The sequence below is a fragment of the Condylostylus longicornis genome, unplaced genomic scaffold (genome assembly GCF_029603195.1).
Source record: "Condylostylus longicornis isolate FDR11 unplaced genomic scaffold, ASM2960319v2 ptg000100l, whole genome shotgun sequence".
Classification (NCBI taxonomy): Eukaryota; Metazoa; Arthropoda; class Insecta; order Diptera; family Dolichopodidae; genus Condylostylus; species Condylostylus longicornis.
The window spans coordinates 1,359,783-1,381,692 of NW_026578068.1; the positions used below are offsets into that span (position 1 = coordinate 1,359,783).

General features: G+C 24.3%; 3 protein-coding genes across 3 annotated transcripts; all 3 read left to right on the top strand.

Annotated features, from left to right (window-relative positions):
- Positions 1 to 6,452: 6,452 nt before the first annotated feature.
- Positions 6,453 to 9,210, top strand: LOC129614076 (uncharacterized). Its single transcript, XM_055528463.1, has 3 exons — positions 6,453 to 6,635; positions 7,226 to 7,392; positions 8,003 to 9,210. Exons 1-3 carry the CDS (start codon positions 6,536 to 6,538, stop codon positions 9,128 to 9,130), a joined length of 1,395 nt encoding a protein of 464 aa, XP_055384438.1. The 5' UTR covers positions 6,453 to 6,535; the 3' UTR covers positions 9,131 to 9,210.
- Positions 9,211 to 12,020: 2,810 nt separating this feature from the next.
- LOC129614056 (uncharacterized) lies at positions 12,021 to 13,202 on the top strand. Its single transcript, XM_055528442.1, has one exon. The coding sequence runs from the start codon at positions 12,021 to 12,023 to the stop codon at positions 13,200 to 13,202; it is 1,182 nt and encodes a 393-aa protein (XP_055384417.1).
- A 2,027-nt stretch (positions 13,203 to 15,229) lies between these two features.
- LOC129614057 (uncharacterized) lies at positions 15,230 to 21,566 on the top strand. The gene is made up of 5 exons (XM_055528443.1): positions 15,230 to 15,271; positions 16,432 to 17,533; positions 20,210 to 20,376; positions 20,963 to 21,466; positions 21,537 to 21,566. Exons 1-5 carry the CDS (start codon positions 15,230 to 15,232, stop codon positions 21,564 to 21,566), a joined length of 1,845 nt encoding a protein of 614 aa, XP_055384418.1.
- The last annotated feature ends 344 nt before the right edge of the window (positions 21,567 to 21,910 follow it).

The window sequence follows — 21,910 nt, forward strand, 5'->3', positions numbered from 1 at the left end:
TTAACAAAAAATATTTAAAGTTTAAATCCTTTGGGAATAAAAAATAATTTTATTTCTCGTACAGGTACCCATTTTCGCTATTATAAAACTTCATAGAAGTCAATTGTTTTAAAAAAACGTATACTTACACTAGCTTTTACAAAATAAAATTCTATTTAATAAACACAACATGCATGGGTAAAAATATTTTTTAAAACTCTATTAAAGGACAAAAACAAAAACTCCACCTGTAACCACAAAATCTCCCAAAAGTAAAATTTACTTTAAATTTAAACCATGAAAAAAAAATTTAATAATTTTAACAATTTTACATATTGTAACAATTTTGAATTTCTAGGTTTTTTTTTCAAATTTTTTTTTTAAGATATTTTTATTAAAGTATTCAATTTTAGCTTAACTTGTGTGTTCAAAGAAAAAAAAAAATATAAAATAAAAATAAATCAGATTTAAAACGCAACATTTTTTTTTCCTATTTTTGTGGTTTGTAAAGAAAAAAAATGGAAATATTTTTTTTTTCCAAAAGATCAAAGAAGTTTTACTGTTGTAAAAATAAAAAAAAACTTTTCTTTTTTTTTTGCAAAATGCTCCCTTAGTTCCATATAGGAAGAACTTTAACAGCTATTTAAGATTACCCTGGTAACCAAATAAAAATAAATAATTCCACACATATTCACAACCACTCCATTTTACATTGCATTTACAAGCATATACACACACACACACATATTAAACCACATACACCTTATTTGGTTTTTCCTGGAATTTTCACATTTTCTCTCTTTAACATCTTTTAATTTTTTTTTTGTTTTGTTTTGTTATTTTTCTCATTTTGTATTTATCTTGTGATGACATCCTTATGATAAAATGTGAAGCAAAAAAAAATGTAAAAAATACCAAAAACGGAAAAGAATGTATAAAAATGGTAAAAATTTAATTGAATTAAAAAAAAAAAATTTTCGTTTCTGTATTCTTTTGTGAAAGTAAAGAAATTTTTACGTTTCTTTTTTTTTTGTGGTTATGTGAAAAAATTCTGTTTACCTTAATTTTCTGTTTTATTTTCTTTTTTTTTTGTTAATAGAAATATACTTTATTTAAATTAATTTTACAGGTGAACAACCCTAATGATTCGCCTCATAAATGAGCATGGAAAAAGAAGAAGAAAAAAAAAGGAAATTCAAAGGTATTTTTACATTATTCCTTCCTTCTTTTTTTTTTCATCTTACTTTTTTATGTTTTCTTGTTTGAAACATTTTTATTTTATTAAAAAGTTTATCTTGTTCAAAAAGGCGTTTTACAAATTTTTAACACCGTTTTCACACTGTACAATTCGACGCGCGTGTTTTTGTTATTTTATTTAATTTCTTTTTTCTTTAATAAAAAAAAAAAATAGAAAGAGAAAAGGATTTGCTGATCCTCAAGGTGACTATTATACTACATGATAGTTTATTTAACATGACATTTAATATTTCTGAAAATCGCATCAAAAAAGCTTACAAAATGGACTTGATAATTTAAAAAATATAGATTCATAATTAAAATTAAATTTAATAGCAAATTTAAAAAACATTATGATATTGAGCGCTTATTAAATTTAGATATACATCTTTTATTCATTCAATTAATTTTTAACTTTACATACTATTATTATGTAATGTTATGCATGTTAAATGTGACAATTACACGCAAAACGTACTAGGAATAATTACGTTTAAGTCTGCGTTACTATTGTATTCCTATAGTTTCGCACTACAATTAAAACGCAAAAAGAGAGAGAAATAGTCGGTTATGTATTCATTAATGCTTTGATGTGAAATAACAAATATTTTATTTGCGACTCAAAATGGCTACTGAAACACAAAGATAAAAATTTAATTTTCAACATAAAGTACTTACTTAATACCGTTAACCATCCATTGGATATTGCTAGTACTGTTAACAATAATAGTGTTATATAATACGAGTACACATTTCAAAAAAAAGAAAGTGGGAAACAAACCGGCAAATCATAAAATTTATTTATCTGATTGGGTCGAGTTCAAAATGGTGAATCAATTTCTTTTATTTATCTATTTTAGTATATAAGATAAAAATAAAAAATTATTCATATAAAGTGAAAAGCTGGTTAGCTTATAAATTTATAGTATCTTTAATATCTTAAATTTCCACACTAAGTGGTACTGGTCCATTCGTAATTAATATTGCTTTTCAAAATTTTTCACCTTATTTATCTTAATATTTCTGCGTACATATTTCATTTAAGAATTCTTTAAAGTTAGAAATCAAATTTTTACATCAAAAGATCAATTAGTATTTTTTAAAGTCTACTTAATTAACTGCCGATTTTTCATTATTCAAGGTTATTCTATGCTATAACTAATGTGTTCATGTATTATGTAAAATATTGTATATATATTGTAAAAACTCACTTCTATATAAAATATATATATTTACATGCTATTTTCAATATTACTTAATCTAATATTCTATGTAATATTTAAACATCTTAAACATGTTTTTATTTAACAAACAATTAAAATTAAAATAATTATACAACATATAAAACAGTTTCTCATCACAATAGTAGGAATAAATTTAAAAATAAATACAAAAAAAATTTATTCTTTAATATTCTTTTTAGCAACATAAAAAGGAATGACTTCTTTACAATCTTGTCAAAAAGTTGACAAATTAAACAAAATGTAATTAGAAAAATTTTCATTTCAAGTATTACCGTTCTCGAAAATAAAAGAAAATCTTTTTTACTTTAACCCCCATTTTATTCACACTCATATTAAGTCAAAAAATGAAAAAAAAAATTATTTTAAATCACCGAAAAATAATTTAAACTCATGGAAAAGAATGAAAATAAGATAATATAATTAAAAATCATAATTCAAGTTCTGGAACGAATTCATTCCATTCATTATAGCGTAAAGGGGCGCGCCAACAAAAATTCACGCACATTCAGTCAAAAAAAAATTCTTTAAACTTGATATTTTCTTAAACATTTTAATAGATTTAAATAGAAATTTAATTACTTTTCAAAAAGTTAATGAAAATAAATTTTCTTTGAAATAATATGAAAGCGCGTAAAACAAGAAAAGAGTTAAAACAAATATAAATTAATTTTTTCCTGTTTTAATTTACAAAAAGGAAAAAAAAAATATTTCTGTTTACAATGTCAAAATCAGTTTCTTAATATTTTGGTATAAGAAAGTATAAGTGACAAACTTTTAATAAAATTGCCTAGAAATTTTAAGTTTTTTTCTTTTACACAGCGCGTATCTTAAGAGAAATACAATATTATTCTGGTGCCATAGTTTGAATTTTTGTAATAAACTTTGCACAGTTTTCAAGGATGTTTTAGTTCCTATATGATTAACGGTATGAATATATATTAAATCGGAATAATAAATTAATGTTATGCAATAAAAAAAATTTTAATTATAATTACATATGTATGTAGGTATATATAGTATAAATTGAAATTTAGTTTTCAATAATTAATTTAATAATTTTGTCATTTAATCAACAAAATTAAACCCTTATTCTTTATTTTCTGAGTATGAAGAATCCTATGTCATCCTATGTCGTCAGTTTTACTATTTTTGTTTTTGATTCTACTCTTGTTCTTGCATTTTTGTATCAATTCAGTCAAAACTAAAATCATATGATTTAATTACTTCAACTTTCACAAATTTTAAAATTTTATAAAATTAACGCAGGGTTCATCCAATTTATTAAATAGAAAATATAATATAAGACCTATGTTAATATTATGAAAGGAAAAATTATACAAAATTCATAGTCAGTTTTAATTTTATCCAAGAATTCCGTTTACCTGTTGCATTCACCTGAAAGAAAAACAAAAAATTATTATAATTATTAATGGCATTAACAAATTCATATTATTTAAAAATATTAAATTTTATAAGTATATACATACATATATTTCTTTAATATATTCAACATCTTTAATTAGCTACTTTGATTTTGTTTTAAAAAGTTTGAAGTACACAATGTTATTTGATAAATTAAAATTTCAATTTTAATTAAAGAAAACCATGTTTAATTCTTGAAGAAATTTATAACATCAGAACTACTAACTTTCATATAATATGTTGTAATTAGAAAACTGCAATACCTACAGTACCTGCATATATATATAAAATTTCAAGAAAACACCGCTCCTAGGTATATGAAATTAAAAATTTATGTGAAAAAATATTAGATACCCTATTGAATACTCAATAATAATTAAAATATATTATTTGCCTGTTAGATTTTACCTTTGTTATTTATTAACTAAAATATCATATTTGATTTAAAAACCGGGTATCTTGATAATATTATAAGAGATCAATCGTTTCCAATATACACCACGAATTTTAATTGATTTTCTTAACCAAAATCATTGAAAAAATGTGAATTTATAGAATAATTTCAAAAATATAAATTATGATTGAATAATCTCTATGTACATATAAAAATTTTCTATATAGTACAAAATATTTTCACTCTAGTGCATATATCTTTATTTAGACTAATAAATCTCCTATTCCTCTAATATAATTGATGTATATAACTTGCTTTACTCAAACTTATGCTTAAACTAATTCATAAATTAAAAGAAAGAACATTTTTTTATATGATTTACGTGAATATTGGATAAGATTTTACATATTTTATTTCGGCATTTTCCAATTCAATAAATTTTTTTATATTATTTGTATAATATTATTTATAATCATTATACACGAAAATTATACTAATATACAATATGTGCAAAATATTTATAGCTATGTATATACATACATACTTATATAAAATATAGATATTGTGTATGTGGGTACACATCCATATACATATATTATATGAAGCGTCATCACCATTCATTTCATTTTATCAATTTTTAAACGTTTTTCATCTAAATTTAACATACGTACATATGTGTCATGTCGTATTCGAGGACTTTGGGTTCAGAAATTTCAGAATGTTACAATCATTATTTTATATTCACGTTTTCACATAAAAACCAATCATAAATTTTGTCATATCTTTAAAAATATCTTGTTCTTGCCATCAATACATATTTATTTTTTATCAATGCAGAAATCATTGCAAAATAATGATGTTATAAAAAATATGTAATAGATATGTACATATATTCTATGTATGTATGTATGCAGTACGATTGTACATTCTTGAAAACATAGAAAATTCATGAAACGAAAACGTCGAAATTAACAATAAAAAGTTAATAAAATGTTAAAGTTAACTAAGTACTTATCGTTTTTAAAATAGACTTCAAAAATTCTGTTGCAGAACAGAAAAGAATAAAAAAAATAATATTGAACAAATAAAAATAACCGTTTTAGACCGACTAATCTAAATCGTGCACAATGCTCTAAGAAATTTTGCACTTTTTGCTCTTTTACATCAGAGACGTATCATAATTTGATATATTAAAATAAAAATTGTTTGGCTTTGATAGAATTTTTCGTTTAATTTGTTACTATTAAAATTGACACGAATTTTTATTATTTAATTTTTGTTTTATAATGAAAAATGACTGAAATCTTCAAAACACCAATTGTCAAATCTACTCATTCCTTCAATTTTGGCTTCTCTAATCCCTAAGAATAATTTATTTTTCACTCATTTTAAAAATTGCTACAATGGTAACTCTACTGATCTTTTACATCACTGCATTTTTACTTCAATAAAAGTGTTGCAATTTTGTTAATATTGTTTATTATTTTTATTGATGAAGCGCTAAAAAATAATTTTGAAGTAAAAGCTTTATTTCTATAATAAGATTATTTAAAAATATCTTTTTCGTTGAAATTTTTAATTGATAAATAAATAACTCTCTCGTCATTAAAAATCTAATTCGTAAATATCTCAATTTCCTGATTTTATTCTGTTTGGTTTTACCAAGATGAAATCACAATATCACAATAAATAACAGAACAACAAATTTTTATATACATAATGTATTTTAAATGAACTCAACATAACATAACCAGTGTAAACTTTGAAAAACCCAAACAAGTTGTAAATACGAAATACATATATGCAAAAATATTTCATTTCAAATTAGAAAATATTTTTAGTCAACACAACAATAACAGCGTCGTAAAAATTCTACTTTTGCAAAAAAAGCTTTATGAGAAATTTAATAAAAGCTTCAGTCGCTTGCTTTAAAATACTCGTATGTCAAAAATTAAAAAAAGAATAATGAATAATGTTGTAGAACGTGCATCACTACCTCATAGTAATAATAAGCATTTACATTATTTCATATTAAAGAAATTTTTAATGTTTACCCAAAAACTCTGTGTGTCGGACATAGCACATTATCTTTTTGAAATATTTTGTTTTGTTATTTTCTTATACGAGAATTTTGATCAGATGAAAAGAAAAGCTTTTCAAAGGCCAGTTGACAGTTGTGAATTGAGCGTGTTTAAATGAAGTGTTGTTGTCTAATTTGTTTACAATTTTTTTTTTCTAAATAAAAAGTAATAAATAAAAAATGCACGAAACTGAATGTGCACAGAGAAAATATGAGTCAGCTGTAAATTCTTGGGAATATAGAAAAAAACATATAAGACAGTTAGCTAATTTTTTATCAGGTAAAATTAATTTAAACTAATGTGTAATGCTAAATGCAGTTAACCAATGTAAAAATTTTAATTTCTCCGAGTAATTGTTACAAAGTAAATAAAAAAATTTTTACAAACAATAAGAAAACAAAGTCAACTACTGTTCGTTTTGAAAACAATTAATAAATTTTCAAAATGTTGAACAAAATAAAATCAATTAATAAAATTACAGTCTCCAGTATGAAAATCTGTAGAATGTTGGAATGAATAACATTTTGCAGTATAAATGTCGAATAATACCGAGTGCATAACTTTAATGCACATTATGTATTTATGTACATATGTATGTATTTATTTTAAACAATATTTCTAAAATTTGTTTTTGGCAGCCTACAAATTTTACGACACTATAACAGTGAACAAGCAAAATATTAGAAAGTTTTACACAATCTATTTCATTCAACTAAAATTTGAAATACGCCTACTGTTTTATTATAAACTAAGTTATTAAAAACTAACTTAATCATAATATAAATATAACACAATATTATTAGTAATGTAAAAATGCTCAATAATTAATCAGTACTAAGTAATGAATGAATTTTATTGAATCTTTCCAGCAATATTTTCTCTCATAGGATGTGGAATGTCAATATCATTTCTTTATTATGCATCAATTACTAGAAGACTAACTAATGAAATTCTTTATCATTTTTATGGTGGTATAATTGTTGGTGTTATTTTGACTTCGGTGTTGTTATCAATATTTCCAAAAAAATTTCTTTATGTAAGTACAATTTTGAAGTTTGCCAATTTTATAGTTACAAGATAATGTAATTAAATCAGTTTAAGGTGTATATACATACACACATATTTAATATTATCATTGATTTTGAGATTATACCAAAACATTCGAACAAATCTAAATATTCTTGTAATTTTTTCCTAACCAAAAAAATTTTTTGTTGACAAAAATTAGGCACAAAAATTATGTACTTTTTTGCTATGCATAAAGTGTAAGGAATAGTGAGGTGTTTGAAAAACTCAAAAAAATATACTAACTTACAATATACATCCATAAGTTAAATAGCAATAAAGTATAAATTTTGTTTTACGCTCATTTCCTTTGATTATTACCCCATTATTTATCATTATCAGTAATCCTTCTTTTTCAATTATTGTTTAATATTAACTTACTGATTACTGAAAACGATTTGCGCATATTGCATGTTCATATTTAGATACAAATTTATATTTCATACACTTAGCTCAAAAAAATAACAGTTTATTTCTATCAAAAAATCTTTGAAGTTATACAAATATATATGTATATGTATATATATTAACTAAAGCTAAATATATTATGTATAGTAATTAAATTTCTAAATTTATTTCAGATTTCATGCGGAGTACTATCAATTTTAACAGGAACAGTTATAGTTCGATATGAAGAAGTTCCAATTAGTGATTATACGACACCCCAAATATCAATTGACGGAGCATTATATTTCGTTGGTTTCACATTTGGAATTACTATTCTAACTTATATCACACATTGTGGCGAAATATCAACTAAATACTTGCGCGGATCAATTTGTAGCTTCATACAATTTGCTATTGATTTAGGATTGTTAATTGGAATTTCAATCATTGTTATTATTAACAACGATTATATAAATTTATCAAGAAGTATATACATAATAATTGGAACATTTACAATTATTATAGGAGTTTACGCAATAATTACTGCTAAACTATTTGTTTATGAATCACCATTGGTCTTGTTAGAAAATTATCACGTAGAAAAAGCAACTAATGCTCTTATGAAATTAAGAAATGAGACAGATCCGAGCAATCCAGAAATTAATAATGAAATGGAACATATGAGAACAATGTTAGAGAACAAATCGAATTCAATTCTAAAATGTAGTGACATGAAACCAGCATTTAAAATTTTATTATGTCGATATTCATATTCATTAGCTGCATCCGCTACCACAACGACAATGATTTTTAGATTTTTAAATTATAATTTGGATTATAAAATAATATTAATGCTTTTTGGAAGATTTATATTTAATTTTATACCAATTTATGCAATTGATATAAAAGGACGGCTACCTATTCTGAAAGTATCAATAACTGGTAGCGCATTGTTTTTAATCATAAGCATTTTAGTATATATATTTGCAAAATTATATCACTATAAAAGCAAATACATAGAGTTCTTCATTATGGTAACCCTAATCATATATAACATATTTCTTGGTTGCGGTTCTAGTTCTGTTGGTTATACTTATATGTCAGAACATTGGAATTATTACAGAAAACATCATGTTAATACTTTAATTATAATATTGGAATATGCACCTCTAATTTTATTAAATTTTTTCGGAAACTCGGGATTTGGAATATTAGTTATTAGCAGTCTTCTGCAATTTATAAGTGGAGGAATAGCGATTTTTTTGTTACCAGAAACAAAGGGGAGAAGTTTATTAGATATTCAAAGTCTTAGACAAAAATAAATTTATTCTTTTTTATTTCTTTTTTTTTTTGTAAACTATAAAGAGAATAAAACACTAAAATAACTGAATTAAGTTTTTTTATATTTGATAATTTTATAAAATTTAATAACAGTAATAAAAAACGCACTCGACACATATCATAAAAACAATTATTAAATTACTTGAAACCTTAACAAAATATGTTTTTTGATTTAAGGTTTATTTTTTTATGTAAATTTATTTTAGAGATATTTTCGTGTAAGGAAAACTTGCCTTATGGAGGTTACTTAAACATATGTATTACATTTCCATAATATCATATAACCAAAAAAATACCAATGATCACTTATTGGAAAAACAAAATTTACGTTACTGATTTCGTTAGAATACAAAACAAATGAGTGGTTTGTAAAGACTAAGAGGCATATTTCTCTTCAACAAACAAAAATATTGCTTTTGACAACAATCTACATATTACATTATTTAAATTATGTACATTTATACTTTCATACATGTTCTAAAATATTTCTAATGCTTGCATAAATTTAGGATAACGCGTTCAATAATGATGATAAGTTAAATATGTAACTACATTTATTGAGACATGGTGTTGAATATTATCTTTCGTTTTTATACAAATATGGAAATGCTCGGAGTTTAGGAAATATGTCGAACATTCAAATTTCGAGAGGCGACCAAAGTGGAAAACAATTTTTTACAAACAAACCAAACTGTTTATGTAACTGTATTTAAAAGCTGTTTCAAACAGACTCCCTCAACTTATCGTTTAAAAGAAACGGTAAATTTTAACGGCCATTTTTTTTTAAAGAAGCAAGTCACTACTTTTCTGCTGAATTTAAAAATTGTTTGTGGTTTTGTTAGAAAAAATAGTTAAAAAAATGCCTCTTTTAGGACTTTGTGGGGCTATAACTTTTAGAAGTGGGAGAAGTAGGTAAACATTTTCTTCTACACAAATAAATTTCCAGCAAAGATTTATTCATATTTAATTTTCCACTAAAAATCTATTTTTATAAGGTGCAGAAGTTTTGTAATCAGACACACGAACTGACAGAGTGTAATTATAAGCATTTTTTCAATTTTTCTAGGAAAAAGTTATAACGATACGTGTATTATAGAGACAAGAGAATGAAATTTTTGAGATAAGTAAATCTTTCTCGCTATTTATTGCTATATGAAATAAAATATTAAAACAATAACTGACAAGAATAAGAATGAGTACGAAATCACACAATGTTTCGATATTACACTCACAATAAACGCAAAAAAAATGTCTTTTAATTATTTCATGATCATGAACATAACTCTCTCTCTCTTTTTTTCTCTTGTTTTTAAAAAGTAAAAGTTTTTATTTTTAAACGAATTAAAAAGCTTTTCAAAAGCCAGTTCTGTATCAAACGCTTTTGTGTAAAGTCTTAACAAATTCTACGTATATTTTTTTAAAAACAAACAGCAAGAATATAACAAATATCATTGATCGAATTTTTAAAAAATGTATGAAGCTCAACATGCAGAGAGCAAATGTGAACCAGCTATAAATTCTTGGGGATACAGAAAAAAGCATATAAGGCAGTTAACAAATTTTACATCAGGTAGAATAAACCTAAACTAAAAATTTTAATTTCTTCAAATTATTATTATTGTAAACAAAATAAAAAAAACTTAACGTTTCAAACAGAAGCTATTGAATAAAAAACATGTTTGAACTGATTTAACATTATTTCTTAATTCTTCAACTTAAGTATGGAGTTTGTAACAAACATAACTTTGTTATGCAGCTTGTACTTGATCGAGTCGTTTTCTCTATTCTTAATACATAAATATATACATAAATATATGTTCCATTTCAATGTAAAATTCTATGTTGATTTAGACATGTTCGCCAATCCTTCACTTCATCCAATCGAATGATAAATGAAATGTAAAAAATGTAAAGTAAACAGTAGCAAACTTCAGTGTAATTCAGTCGGTTTAAGATCGGCTGAAACGCTTTTATTTATTAAATTTTATAAATCTATTAATATTGAAATTATATAATCTTTCCAGGAATATTTTCTCTCATAGGATGTGGAATGTCAATGTCATTTCTATATTATTCATCAATTACTAGTAAACTGTCAACTGAAATTCTATATCATTTTTACGGTGGAGTAATTGTTGGTGTTATTTTGACTTCGGTGTTGTTACCAATATTTCCAAAAAGAATTTTTTATGTAAGTGCATACAAGTTTTTTTAATGTTTTTTAATTTATAATTTATTGATATAAAATAAAGCATTCATATACATTATAGCAGTCGAATATTGTAGTCGTTCTTTTGTCATTTTTAGTTTGTGTGCTGAAAGTTGTTTGATATGATAACGAGTAAATAACAAAAATTGGAAAATTAAAATATTATATTTTAATCATTTTTAAAAAACAATCAAATTAACATTAGATATTTCAACTAAACAGATATTTACTTGATTAATTGTTGACATATATGATCTCACCAATCTCAGCAAATTCTATATCATGCTATAATAACAACCATTTATTAGCAAAATATTTTGATAAATTGATGAGTAGTCGTTATAAAACATTACTTTTCAATAGCACATAAAATTACTATTATCTTTTACCAATCATGAAATAAAAATTTAACTAAATCTTTTTAATTAGATATTTCAACTAAACAGATATTTACTTGATTAATTGTTGACATATATGATCTCACCAATCTCAGCAAATTCTATATCATGCTATAATAACAACCATTTATTAGCAAAATATTTTGATAAATTGATGAGTAGTCGTTATAAAACATTACTTTTCAATAGCACATAAAATTACTATTATCTTTTACCAATCATGAAATAAAAATTTAACTAAATCTCAATATATTTCTGATTTCAATGTATCTATTAAATAAATGTCGAAATTTATTTCAGGTTTCTACCAGCGTATTAACAATTTTAACTGGAACAGTTATAATCCAATTTGAAGAGGTTCCGTCCAGTCCATATGCTATTCCTGAAAAAACAATACACGGAGCACTGTTTTTCACTGGTTTCACATTTGGAATTACTATTTTAACTTATGTCACACATTGTGGCGAAATATCAATTAAATATCTGCGCGGATCAATTTGTAGCTTCATACAATTCGCTATTGATTTAGGATTGTTAATTGGAATTTCAATCATTGTTATTATTAACAACGATTATGTAAATTTATCAAGAAACATATACTTAATAATTGGAGCGTCCACAATTATTATAGGTTTTTACGCATTAATTACTGCTTACCTATTAGTTTGTGAATCACCATTGGTCTTGTTGGAAAACTATCATGAAAAAAAAGCAACTGATGCTCTTCTCAAACTAAGGAAAGAAACAGATCCGACAAATCCGGAAATTGAAAGTGAAATGGCAGATATGAGAACAATTTTGGAAAACAAATCGAATTCAATTTTAAAATGTAGAGATATGAAACCAGCATTTAAAATTTTGTTATGTCGATATTCATATTCATTAGCAACATCCGTTACAATAACATCAATAATTTTGTTATTTTTAGATTATAATCTTGAATATAAAATAATATTAATGTTTTTTGGAAAATTTATAGCTAATTTTTTACCAATATATGCAATTGATTTAAAAGGACGGAAAACTATTCTAAAAATATCAATAACTGGCAGCGCATTGTTTTTAATCATGAGCATCCTAATACAAATATTTGCAGAAAACTACTATTATAACAGCATTTATATGTACTCAATTATGGTACCTTTCTTCATATATAACATATTTCTCGGTTGCGGTTCCAGTTCTGTTGGTTATACTTATATGTCAGAATATTGGAATTATTACAGAAAGAATCATGTTAATACTTTAATTATAATATTAGAATATATACCCCTAATTTTGTTAAATATTTTTGTAAATTTGGGATTTGGAATAACCTTGTTATCTTTTGTAATAATAATTGGCATCGGTCCTCTACAATGTATTATTGGAGGAATAGCAATGCTTTTATTACCAGATACCAAGGGGAAAACTTTACTAGAAATTCAAAATCTTCCACAAAGATAAATTTTATTTAGACAATTATTTACTAAGATAAAAAGAAAATTACAAAACGAAAAATTTGCTATTATGTTTTATTTTAAAATTTTGGAGAAATATTTCCAAAAATTAAATTTTATTATTCTCGATTTTTATATTAAAGTTCGCCAAGATTAGAAACGAACTAAAGTTTCATTTAAATAACTATATAAAAAATATTACACAATTTTTTTAGCACCCTTTTCGTTTCGAAAATAAATTAATTTGAGTGCACGTGAAACACCAATTAATTCAGAGCTTTTGTTTGTTATTAATCTATTTTTTAAATTGAACTATTACATGCAACTATATAAATCACAGAATATGTTCACGTGTCAAAACGACTGTGAAAATTCATGGCTTGTGTTGTAAGAGTAAAATTTTTGAAAATCTTAAATTAATATGTTTTTAAATCAAAATTAAGTTGCAACTGTCTCAAATTTTTTCTAAAGATTTAATTTAGAAATTTAGTTTAAAAACTCTTAAATCGCTTATATGCAGATCTTTTGAGTCCAACATTTTTCATTTTTTATATACATATATGTAATTTTATGTCGAAGTTATAGCAAAAATTTATTGAAATAATTCAATCTTTATATGTACATATCTTTTTCAATAATTTATTTCACAATGTTAATGATATACTTATAATGTTGCATAAATTTGGGAGAAATCCAAAAAATTCTCAAAAAATTTAACCATGATATGTCTTTTATTTTTAACGCACAAGAGAATAATTTTGGGTAAGAAGACCATAAAGGGCGACCCCTTATTTCTTGTCGAAAATTGAATTTTGGCAAACTTTGGCAAGCTGAGACTTGAGAGGGCAAACAAATTTTGAAAAGTTTTGTTGCAATAAAAGAAAATATTTATTATTAGGTATATTAATAAAATATTAATGATAAGATTAATCTATAAATATGAGTTACTGTGGATCAGAAAAATTACAGCGTTAATAGAAAATCAAAAAGTCGTTGTTAATTTATATATTTCGACATATTTGTTTACAATATTATACCGCGTTTAGTTAGTTTTAAGCAATGTAAACATACTTGTAAATATGTACAATTGTATTCATATGCAGAAATAGTGGTTAATAATGAACAAAGTTAAAAATCATATTATAACAATAAACCACAAAATATTTTTGATCGACAGATAATGGGCTGAAGGTTAAAAGAAATGTGCTAATTTTCATGAATTTAAGGAACTGTAACTTAACGGATAGGGGAGATGCACGAAAAATTTTTATTCTACTAGAATAATGACATTATTAAGACATATTTTCAAATATAGGTTTCAAATAGTATTTGTTTACACATAGATTGTCAGAAGTGAAGTCGTAAAAGCTTCAACTGAATTGCAAATCCACAAATGCAAAGTATTATTTTGTGGTTTCCCATGTAAAGTATATTTTTTGCATGTTTAAACTTATTGTAGAGATTTTCATAAAAGCAATACTGCAAAAAACATTACATTATTAATATGTAGTATATTTTTAATTACTCTATAAACAACAGTTGATTAATGTATTAAAATAGTTCATATGATTTAACTGCGTTGCTCATACTAATTTCGATATTTTTGCGTGAAAAATTAGCCGTGTTTTTGAACTCAAATATAGCGAAATTTTTGTTATATATCGTCATACACTGCGTTTATGAAAAGGGCTATTATTTTTACGTTTTGTAATAAATTATATATATGTAGATACTGTATGTAGATGTTTGTTTTTATTATCGAAATGTGGTTAAAATATAAATTAGTTTGTTTGAATAACCAACAATACAAAATTTATGTCTTCTTATTAATATTAAAAAATTTAAATAAGACACAACCACCGTAATAAAGTTTCTTTTACCAAAAAGCATAATAGTCTGGTGCATTTTTTATTCATTTATAAATCTGACTATCTCCAAATTGAAACAGTTTGGTAAAAAATGATCCAGTTTAATATTGGTCTTTTAAATATAATATAAGCGAGTAGGTTTTTATATGATTTTTTCTGTCTTAAAATGATATTGAATCCTAATTTTGTCCTTCCTAATGGTAATATGGTAAAATTTTATCAAAAATTAAAATATTAAGTTCGTATAGTTGAATGTTTAACAATATTTTACTTTATTCAATTATCAGAAAATCATCCTTTGTTATAATAATTGTGTCGATTATTTTGATTTGCTGGAAAAGCACTATATTGGTTCTTATAATATTTTCTTTCTTTGTTTACCTCAAATATTTTAACTAACTGCTAAATAATTTTTTCTTACACCTAAATGTTTCGTCAGTAATCAATTGATTTTAAATTAAATAAAACAGCTCATATTATCGCAAAATTCTCCTTTGCAAAGTTTTAAAATTAAATTTACCAAAACAATAATGGATGAAAATGCAAGTCAAGAGACAATAAATATACCTAATATCAGTTCTCTGCAGTTTAGTGGAAAATATATAAGACAGTCATTGACATTTCTTTCCGGTAAGTACGTACGAAATACGAATAGATAACTATCAAATTAAAAAAATGAATTATAAGTATGTTAGGGATTTTCATAAACACAATAATGTATCGTGGTAGTAGTACGAGTATAGAACTGCGAGAACTGCAGTGCATTAATATTCTAAAAGAAGAGTTGTCATTCAATTTTATTTATAAACATTTTAACTTATCAACAACATTGGGAAATTGGTATGAGAACTAATTTTAATTAGTTAATTGGTATGAACACTTAGTGCTGCACTAATTTTGTGGTTCAAGTAATTCTACATTCGGCACACTAATTTGAACAGAAATAATTTCCTATATACTAAAAGTGCACGCCATTTCTATTAGAAGTTTAGTGCACCTTATGTAATAAAGATTATTGTAAATTGTAATAACAACCTAATATTTTTTCGAATGTTTTATACTTTCATATTAACAGCTATCCTATCACTGACCGGATGTGGGATGTCAATTGCAACAATTCTAATTTTATCTTTATATGGTGAATTTTTGACTAGATTTCAGTCACTTTTTTGTGCGGCAATTATTGTTAGTGTCATAATATTATCAATATTATTAAGGATACTTGAGAAAAGAATTTTTTATGTGAGTATAAACTAATTGCATATGTAACAAATAATACATACATACATATTTCAACTTCGTACTTATAGTTGAGATATGTACATAGTTTGATTTTCCATATCACGTAATACTTTGAATTTATTTCAGAATATAGCTGCAGTACTTCTAATAATCAATGGATCATTATTTATCTCGTATGATCAACAGTTCAATAGATTAAATGTGGATTTGATATGTGCGGCATCGTTTTTTTCTGGTTTAATATTTGGTATTTCCGTTTTGACTTATGTTACGCATTGCGGTGATGTATCACAAAAATATCTTCGTGGATCAATTGCCAGTTATATACAGTGTTCTATTGATTTTGGAGTATTTTTGGGAATGTTAATATTAATTACTAATCAAAATATATTTTTAACAGACAAATCATTTGAAATAATTGGATCACTGCAAATAGTTTTTGGAGTTTTGGCAATTTTTGCAGCTCACTTTTTGGTCTATGAATCTCCAATTTACTTATTTGAAATGGGTAAAGAAAGTAAAGCAATCGAAAATATAACGTTATTAAAAAAAGAACTAAATGAAGCATGTTACGATGTTCGCACTGAAATCGAAAATATAAGATTAATTTTGGGCAATAAATCGAGTTCAATGATGAAGAGAGAAGATGTGAAGCCTATATTAAAAATTTTTTTCTGTCGTTTAGCTTATTCTTTATCAACTTCAATATTTATATCAGCTATATTTTTGGCGATATTTGATTTCAATCAAAAATTTATAACATTGGCAATGTTTTTTGGAAAATTTATCGCTAATATTGTACCAATTTTAAAGATTGATCAAGTAGGACGAAAAATAATTCTGGTATCATCACTTATTGGTTCTGGAATATTTCTAATTTTAACAATATGTTCAATATTCCTCTTTGGCACATACGTACCAAAAATTGAAATATATTTTGTTACCGTTATGGCATTCATATACAACGTTTTCCTAGGTATAGGTTCAAGTAGTGCTGGTTATGCATACATGTCAGAAGTTTTTGAGTATTCCAAAAAAACTTATATTAATGCATTAATTATTGCAATGGAATATGTGGCCCACCTGTCAATAAATAACATTTCTTTAGAAAGATCTACATTAGTTATTGGTATGATTGCCTTTACAGCTGTTATGCAGTTGTTGGTTGGTGGTTTATCAATTGTTTTAATGCTAGAAACAAAAGGAAAAACTTTAATGGAAGCCGAAAGTATTATTAGAAAATGAAGATTTTGTAAAAAATATTCGCATAAATTATCGTTAATATTACAATGTGAAAATAAATACATAGATTGCACGATACTTAACAGTATGTATATCCTGAAAAATTATACTAAAGTAAATGTCGCTGGCAAGTGTTTACGTACGTATACTCTTATAGCATATAGACTGCATTCAAAAATAAATGTACATACATACCTACCTTAATTTATGCATTTTGTGTTTATTCTTTGCTTTTGTATATTTTGTTACAAAAAAGAATCAAATATTACTCTCCCTATACAGCAAGTTATATCATAGTTTGATCTTAAATGTATGTTGTAAGATGTAAAATCTCTCTGAGTCTAGGTCCGGTCCGATATTGCATGTGTATTTTCTTATTAACTTTTTTTTAATAAAAAAATTTGACTTTGAAGATTTCCTACTATCTAAGTATGGCTTTGTTAATGAAATATCTTCCTCGTTTTTATTTTTGTCAAGTGCTACAAAAAATTAATTAAGTCACAATTATTTTTTGAAAGTTAATACATTTATAATTGTCCTAGACGCGCTTAAAAATCGATAATATTATGTTAATATGTTTATGTAAAAATTTCGGCGAACCTAAATTTAGCTTATTTTAATTTTTCAGTCATTAACTACTTGCTTTCGATTTTTTCTTCTGTTTTCTAATAAGCTGTCAAACGTTAAAATCATATACGAATGTCAAAACATATGATATTGACAATTACTTCCATTATGGCTTTGTTCTGTTTTCACCTTAAATACATAACTTACGGTTTGAATTGACAATTCTGCTTATTTTTCTTGTAAACATTGTAAACATAAAACCAAAGTAAAAGAATTAATGAAAACTATTTTATGAAAAGTATGCTATTTTGTTTTTAAATTACTTTTACGTGTCGCAAACTGAAAAAGGTTGAGAGCCATTGATTTAGATTACGTCTAGAAATAGAGAGTTCAAAGTTGACAGCTACATTGCATTGTATTTATTAAAAACTCAATTAAAAATCATTTTCATTCAAAATTTAGTATAATCAACGATTTTCTCTTTTAAATATAAAATTTAATTTAATCATAAATTTTTATAAATCAACCCACATAATTTATTAACAAAAGTATGAAATTCGTTAACCACATTTTGTAATTGGTATGTAAAAAACAATGAATTTCGAATTTTTATTTTTACTCATAATATACAAAAATAAATTATAAGCTAAAATTATTAAAATGTATACAATGAAAATGCTGAGTATTAATATACGTACATACATATGTACATATGTACATTAATGAAAATACAAATTTTTGAGTCAGAGTCGAATTGGGAACAGCAGCCTCATATTCTCCGAAAAATTGCTCTTTAAATAACAAATTAAATTCCTTGTGTTTTTAATTGTAATGCATTTGTTTAAATCAACTAATAAATTTTAGACATTCGCTTATAAGTTGCCACCAAATTTGTGATATAAATTAGAACTACAAAATCTAAAATATGTAAGCGAAAATTTTCATTAAAATGAATTAAACGAGGTTAAGATGTTGTTCAACGACTTACCAAAAAAAATTCTAAATTAAAGTTTGAACAAGTTTTTAAGATAATGCGCAAATGTAGCTAGCTGATAGCTTTTATTTAGGTAGCACAATAAAAATCTAAACTGTAAACCGAAGTGTGTTATTTAATAGCAATGCACATGCACGATGTAATCATTATAATGTGAGGGATTTGATCATAAAGGGCACTTCATGAATAGTAGGTATGTATCACTGTATGATTATTATATTATTTTAATATTAAATTAAAGTACGATATAGAATTATTTTTCAATACGTTACTGGTCAGCAAACCTATTAAATTTTAATGTTTACTTCCTGTTTTAAATTCAAAACTTTTTATATGACATTAAAATTGTAGAGAAAAATAGTTAAATTGTGAATTTCCAATAAGTAACTTTTAAAATATTATTCAGATTTATTCAAAAATGGACAATATAACAGATTCAATTTTGTATCCGTTTGTTAAATTAAAATCTTTTATAACATATATATTGCAAGAAATTTTAAATATTTTGAGAAGAATAATTAATTTTATTCTCAGAGTATTGAAAAAATTTACATCGTTTGTCAATTTTATTTGCCGATGTATCAAAGTTTATGGGAAACAATATGCAATTTTCTTGCCAGGTAACTAAGTGGGTACAGTAAAATTTGCATTTAAATTTCTTTTTAAATAAAAAACAAATAACCTGCCCAAAACAAAAAATTTTCATGTTTTTTACTCCAAATAATTTAAAAGAAATATTTCACATCTTGGAGCTCTAAACGTCTTGGAACTTCAGTTATTAATTTGTTGCTTAAACAGAAGTGATTCTAAGTTATATTCCTATACCTATGCAGGTTACCTATATATATATTTTATATGTATTTTCACTTGAATTTAACTGGTTTTGCTGTTATACGTTTTCTAGACGTATAAATTTGATAAAGTTTTTAATAAAAGGCAGTAAAAATTGTAATTTCAAAAATCAATGAAATCAATCAATTTTAAAATATGATTACTGAGAATATAAGAGTTAAAAGTGATATTTACATACACCATATGTAGTTCCGTTGTTATTTCTTTACAATATACTCTTTAAATGATTATATTCCTTTTTTTTAACAGCAATATTAATCATTATGGGCAGCCAACTTGTATTAGGTATTACCAGTGCTCAATCATATGGTACTAAACTTCATTATGAATCTCAATCATTATACTTTGGTGGTATTGTGTTAGGCTTACTTGCGGAGATAAAACTTCTCAGCATATTACGTAAATATGTTCATTATGTAAGTATATATACGACATAAATATAATTATAAATAATTTATTTAAGATTTATATTAATCATTTATTATAATATTGTAGTTACCATTGGTATAAGTCAGAGCGGGTTGTAAATTCCAAATGAATTTGCATAATTTCAATTTCGAATAAATGATAAGACGATTCATTAAAATTTGAAGTTCAGTGAATTAATTTATTAAATTTGCTTAATTTGATTAATCAATTTTATTATTAAATTTCATTTAATTTATAATTTAATAATGCTAAAAATGAATTATGCTGGAAAAATTAAAAAAAAATATATTGCTAAAATCATGATTAAGTCGGAATTTTGTAATTTAAAATTAGGAAGTCGTATGATTTAAAATTCCCAACAAATTAAATGTACTGAATTTTGATGGTCTATAACAGTATTTCTCGATAAATCCCTCTAGTCTGTAGAATTATCATTGTTTATTGAGGGTGTTATTGTTAATTAAATAAAAATTAATAATTTTATTTAATCGGTCACATTATAAAATTGCAATAACTTCGAATTTAAACCTAAAAATAATTTAATTACATTCAATTTTTAAATTTCATTTATAGGTAATGTCAAGTTTTTTCTTAATTGCTAGTGGTCTTTTATTATGTGCATATGATTATCTAGATAACGAAGATCTTATTAAATCATCATCATTTTTTTCTGGATTATCATTTGGCGTATCATTATTAACATATATTATTCATTGTGGTGAAATTTCATCAAAATTTTTACGTGGTTCTATTATTGGATTTTTACAATGTAGTATTGATGCTGGATTAGTTCACAGTGTATCACATCTTGCAACACCATTTGTTATACGCGGAGAAGATTTAAAATTAAATTATGATTTGTTATGGATTTGGATTTTTAATGTGGCTGATGGAATCATTGCAATGATATTAATTTTTTTTCTAGTTTATGAATCACCATTTTACATATTGGAAAATGAGAATGAAGAAAATGCTTTAAAAATTTTGTTTAAATTAAGAAAAGAACCGTATAATACGAATCCAAATGTTCAAAATGAATTGGATACAATTAAATATATTTTAAAAGATAAATCTAATGTATTGTTGAAATTGGGTGATATGGAATCAATTTTGAAAATTTTTCTTTGTCGTCTTGCATATCAATTAGGAACATCAATACCAATTATTGGATTTTTAGCAAATTTAATTTATTATAAACAAAGTTTTCTATTAATAATAACATTTTTTATAAGATTCGTTTCGAATTTTATACCAATATTTTTTATTGAAACAATTGGACGTCAAAAAATTATTCTATTATCATTTATTGGAAGTGGTTTATTTTTGATTATAACGCAAACTTTTGATATATTTTTTGATTTAGATAATTATAAATATTCTAGAATTTTTGCTTTCATATTTAATATATTTCTTGGATTGGGTTCCAGTACCGTTACTTATACATATATGTCAGAAGTTTTCAATTATTCAAGAAAAATTTTTATTAATGCATTAATTTTAATAATCGAGTATATTGTACAA

Excerpts from the sequence above, each read along its gene's own strand:
- LOC129614076 (XM_055528463.1), top strand. The coding sequence starts at position 6,536 with ATGCACGAAACTGAATGTGCACAGAGAAAATATGAGTCAGCTGTAAAT. Across the intron at positions 6,636-7,225 it reads GTTAGCTAATTTTTTATCAG|CAATATTTTCTCTCATAGGA; the intron begins GTAAAATTAATT and ends GAATCTTTCCAG. Across the intron at positions 7,393-8,002 it reads TTCCAAAAAAATTTCTTTAT|ATTTCATGCGGAGTACTATC; the intron begins GTAAGTACAATT and ends AATTTATTTCAG.
- LOC129614056 (XM_055528442.1), top strand. The coding sequence starts at position 12,021 with ATGTATCTATTAAATAAATGTCGAAATTTATTTCAGGTTTCTACCAGC.
- LOC129614057 (XM_055528443.1), top strand. The coding sequence starts at position 15,230 with ATGATATTGAATCCTAATTTTGTCCTTCCTAATGGTAATATG. Across the intron at positions 15,272-16,431 it reads TCCTTCCTAATGGTAATATG|AATATAGCTGCAGTACTTCT; the intron begins GTAAAATTTTAT and ends AATTTATTTCAG. Across the intron at positions 17,534-20,209 it reads AACTTTAATGGAAGCCGAAA|CAATATTAATCATTATGGGC; the intron begins GTATTATTAGAA and ends TTTTTTTAACAG.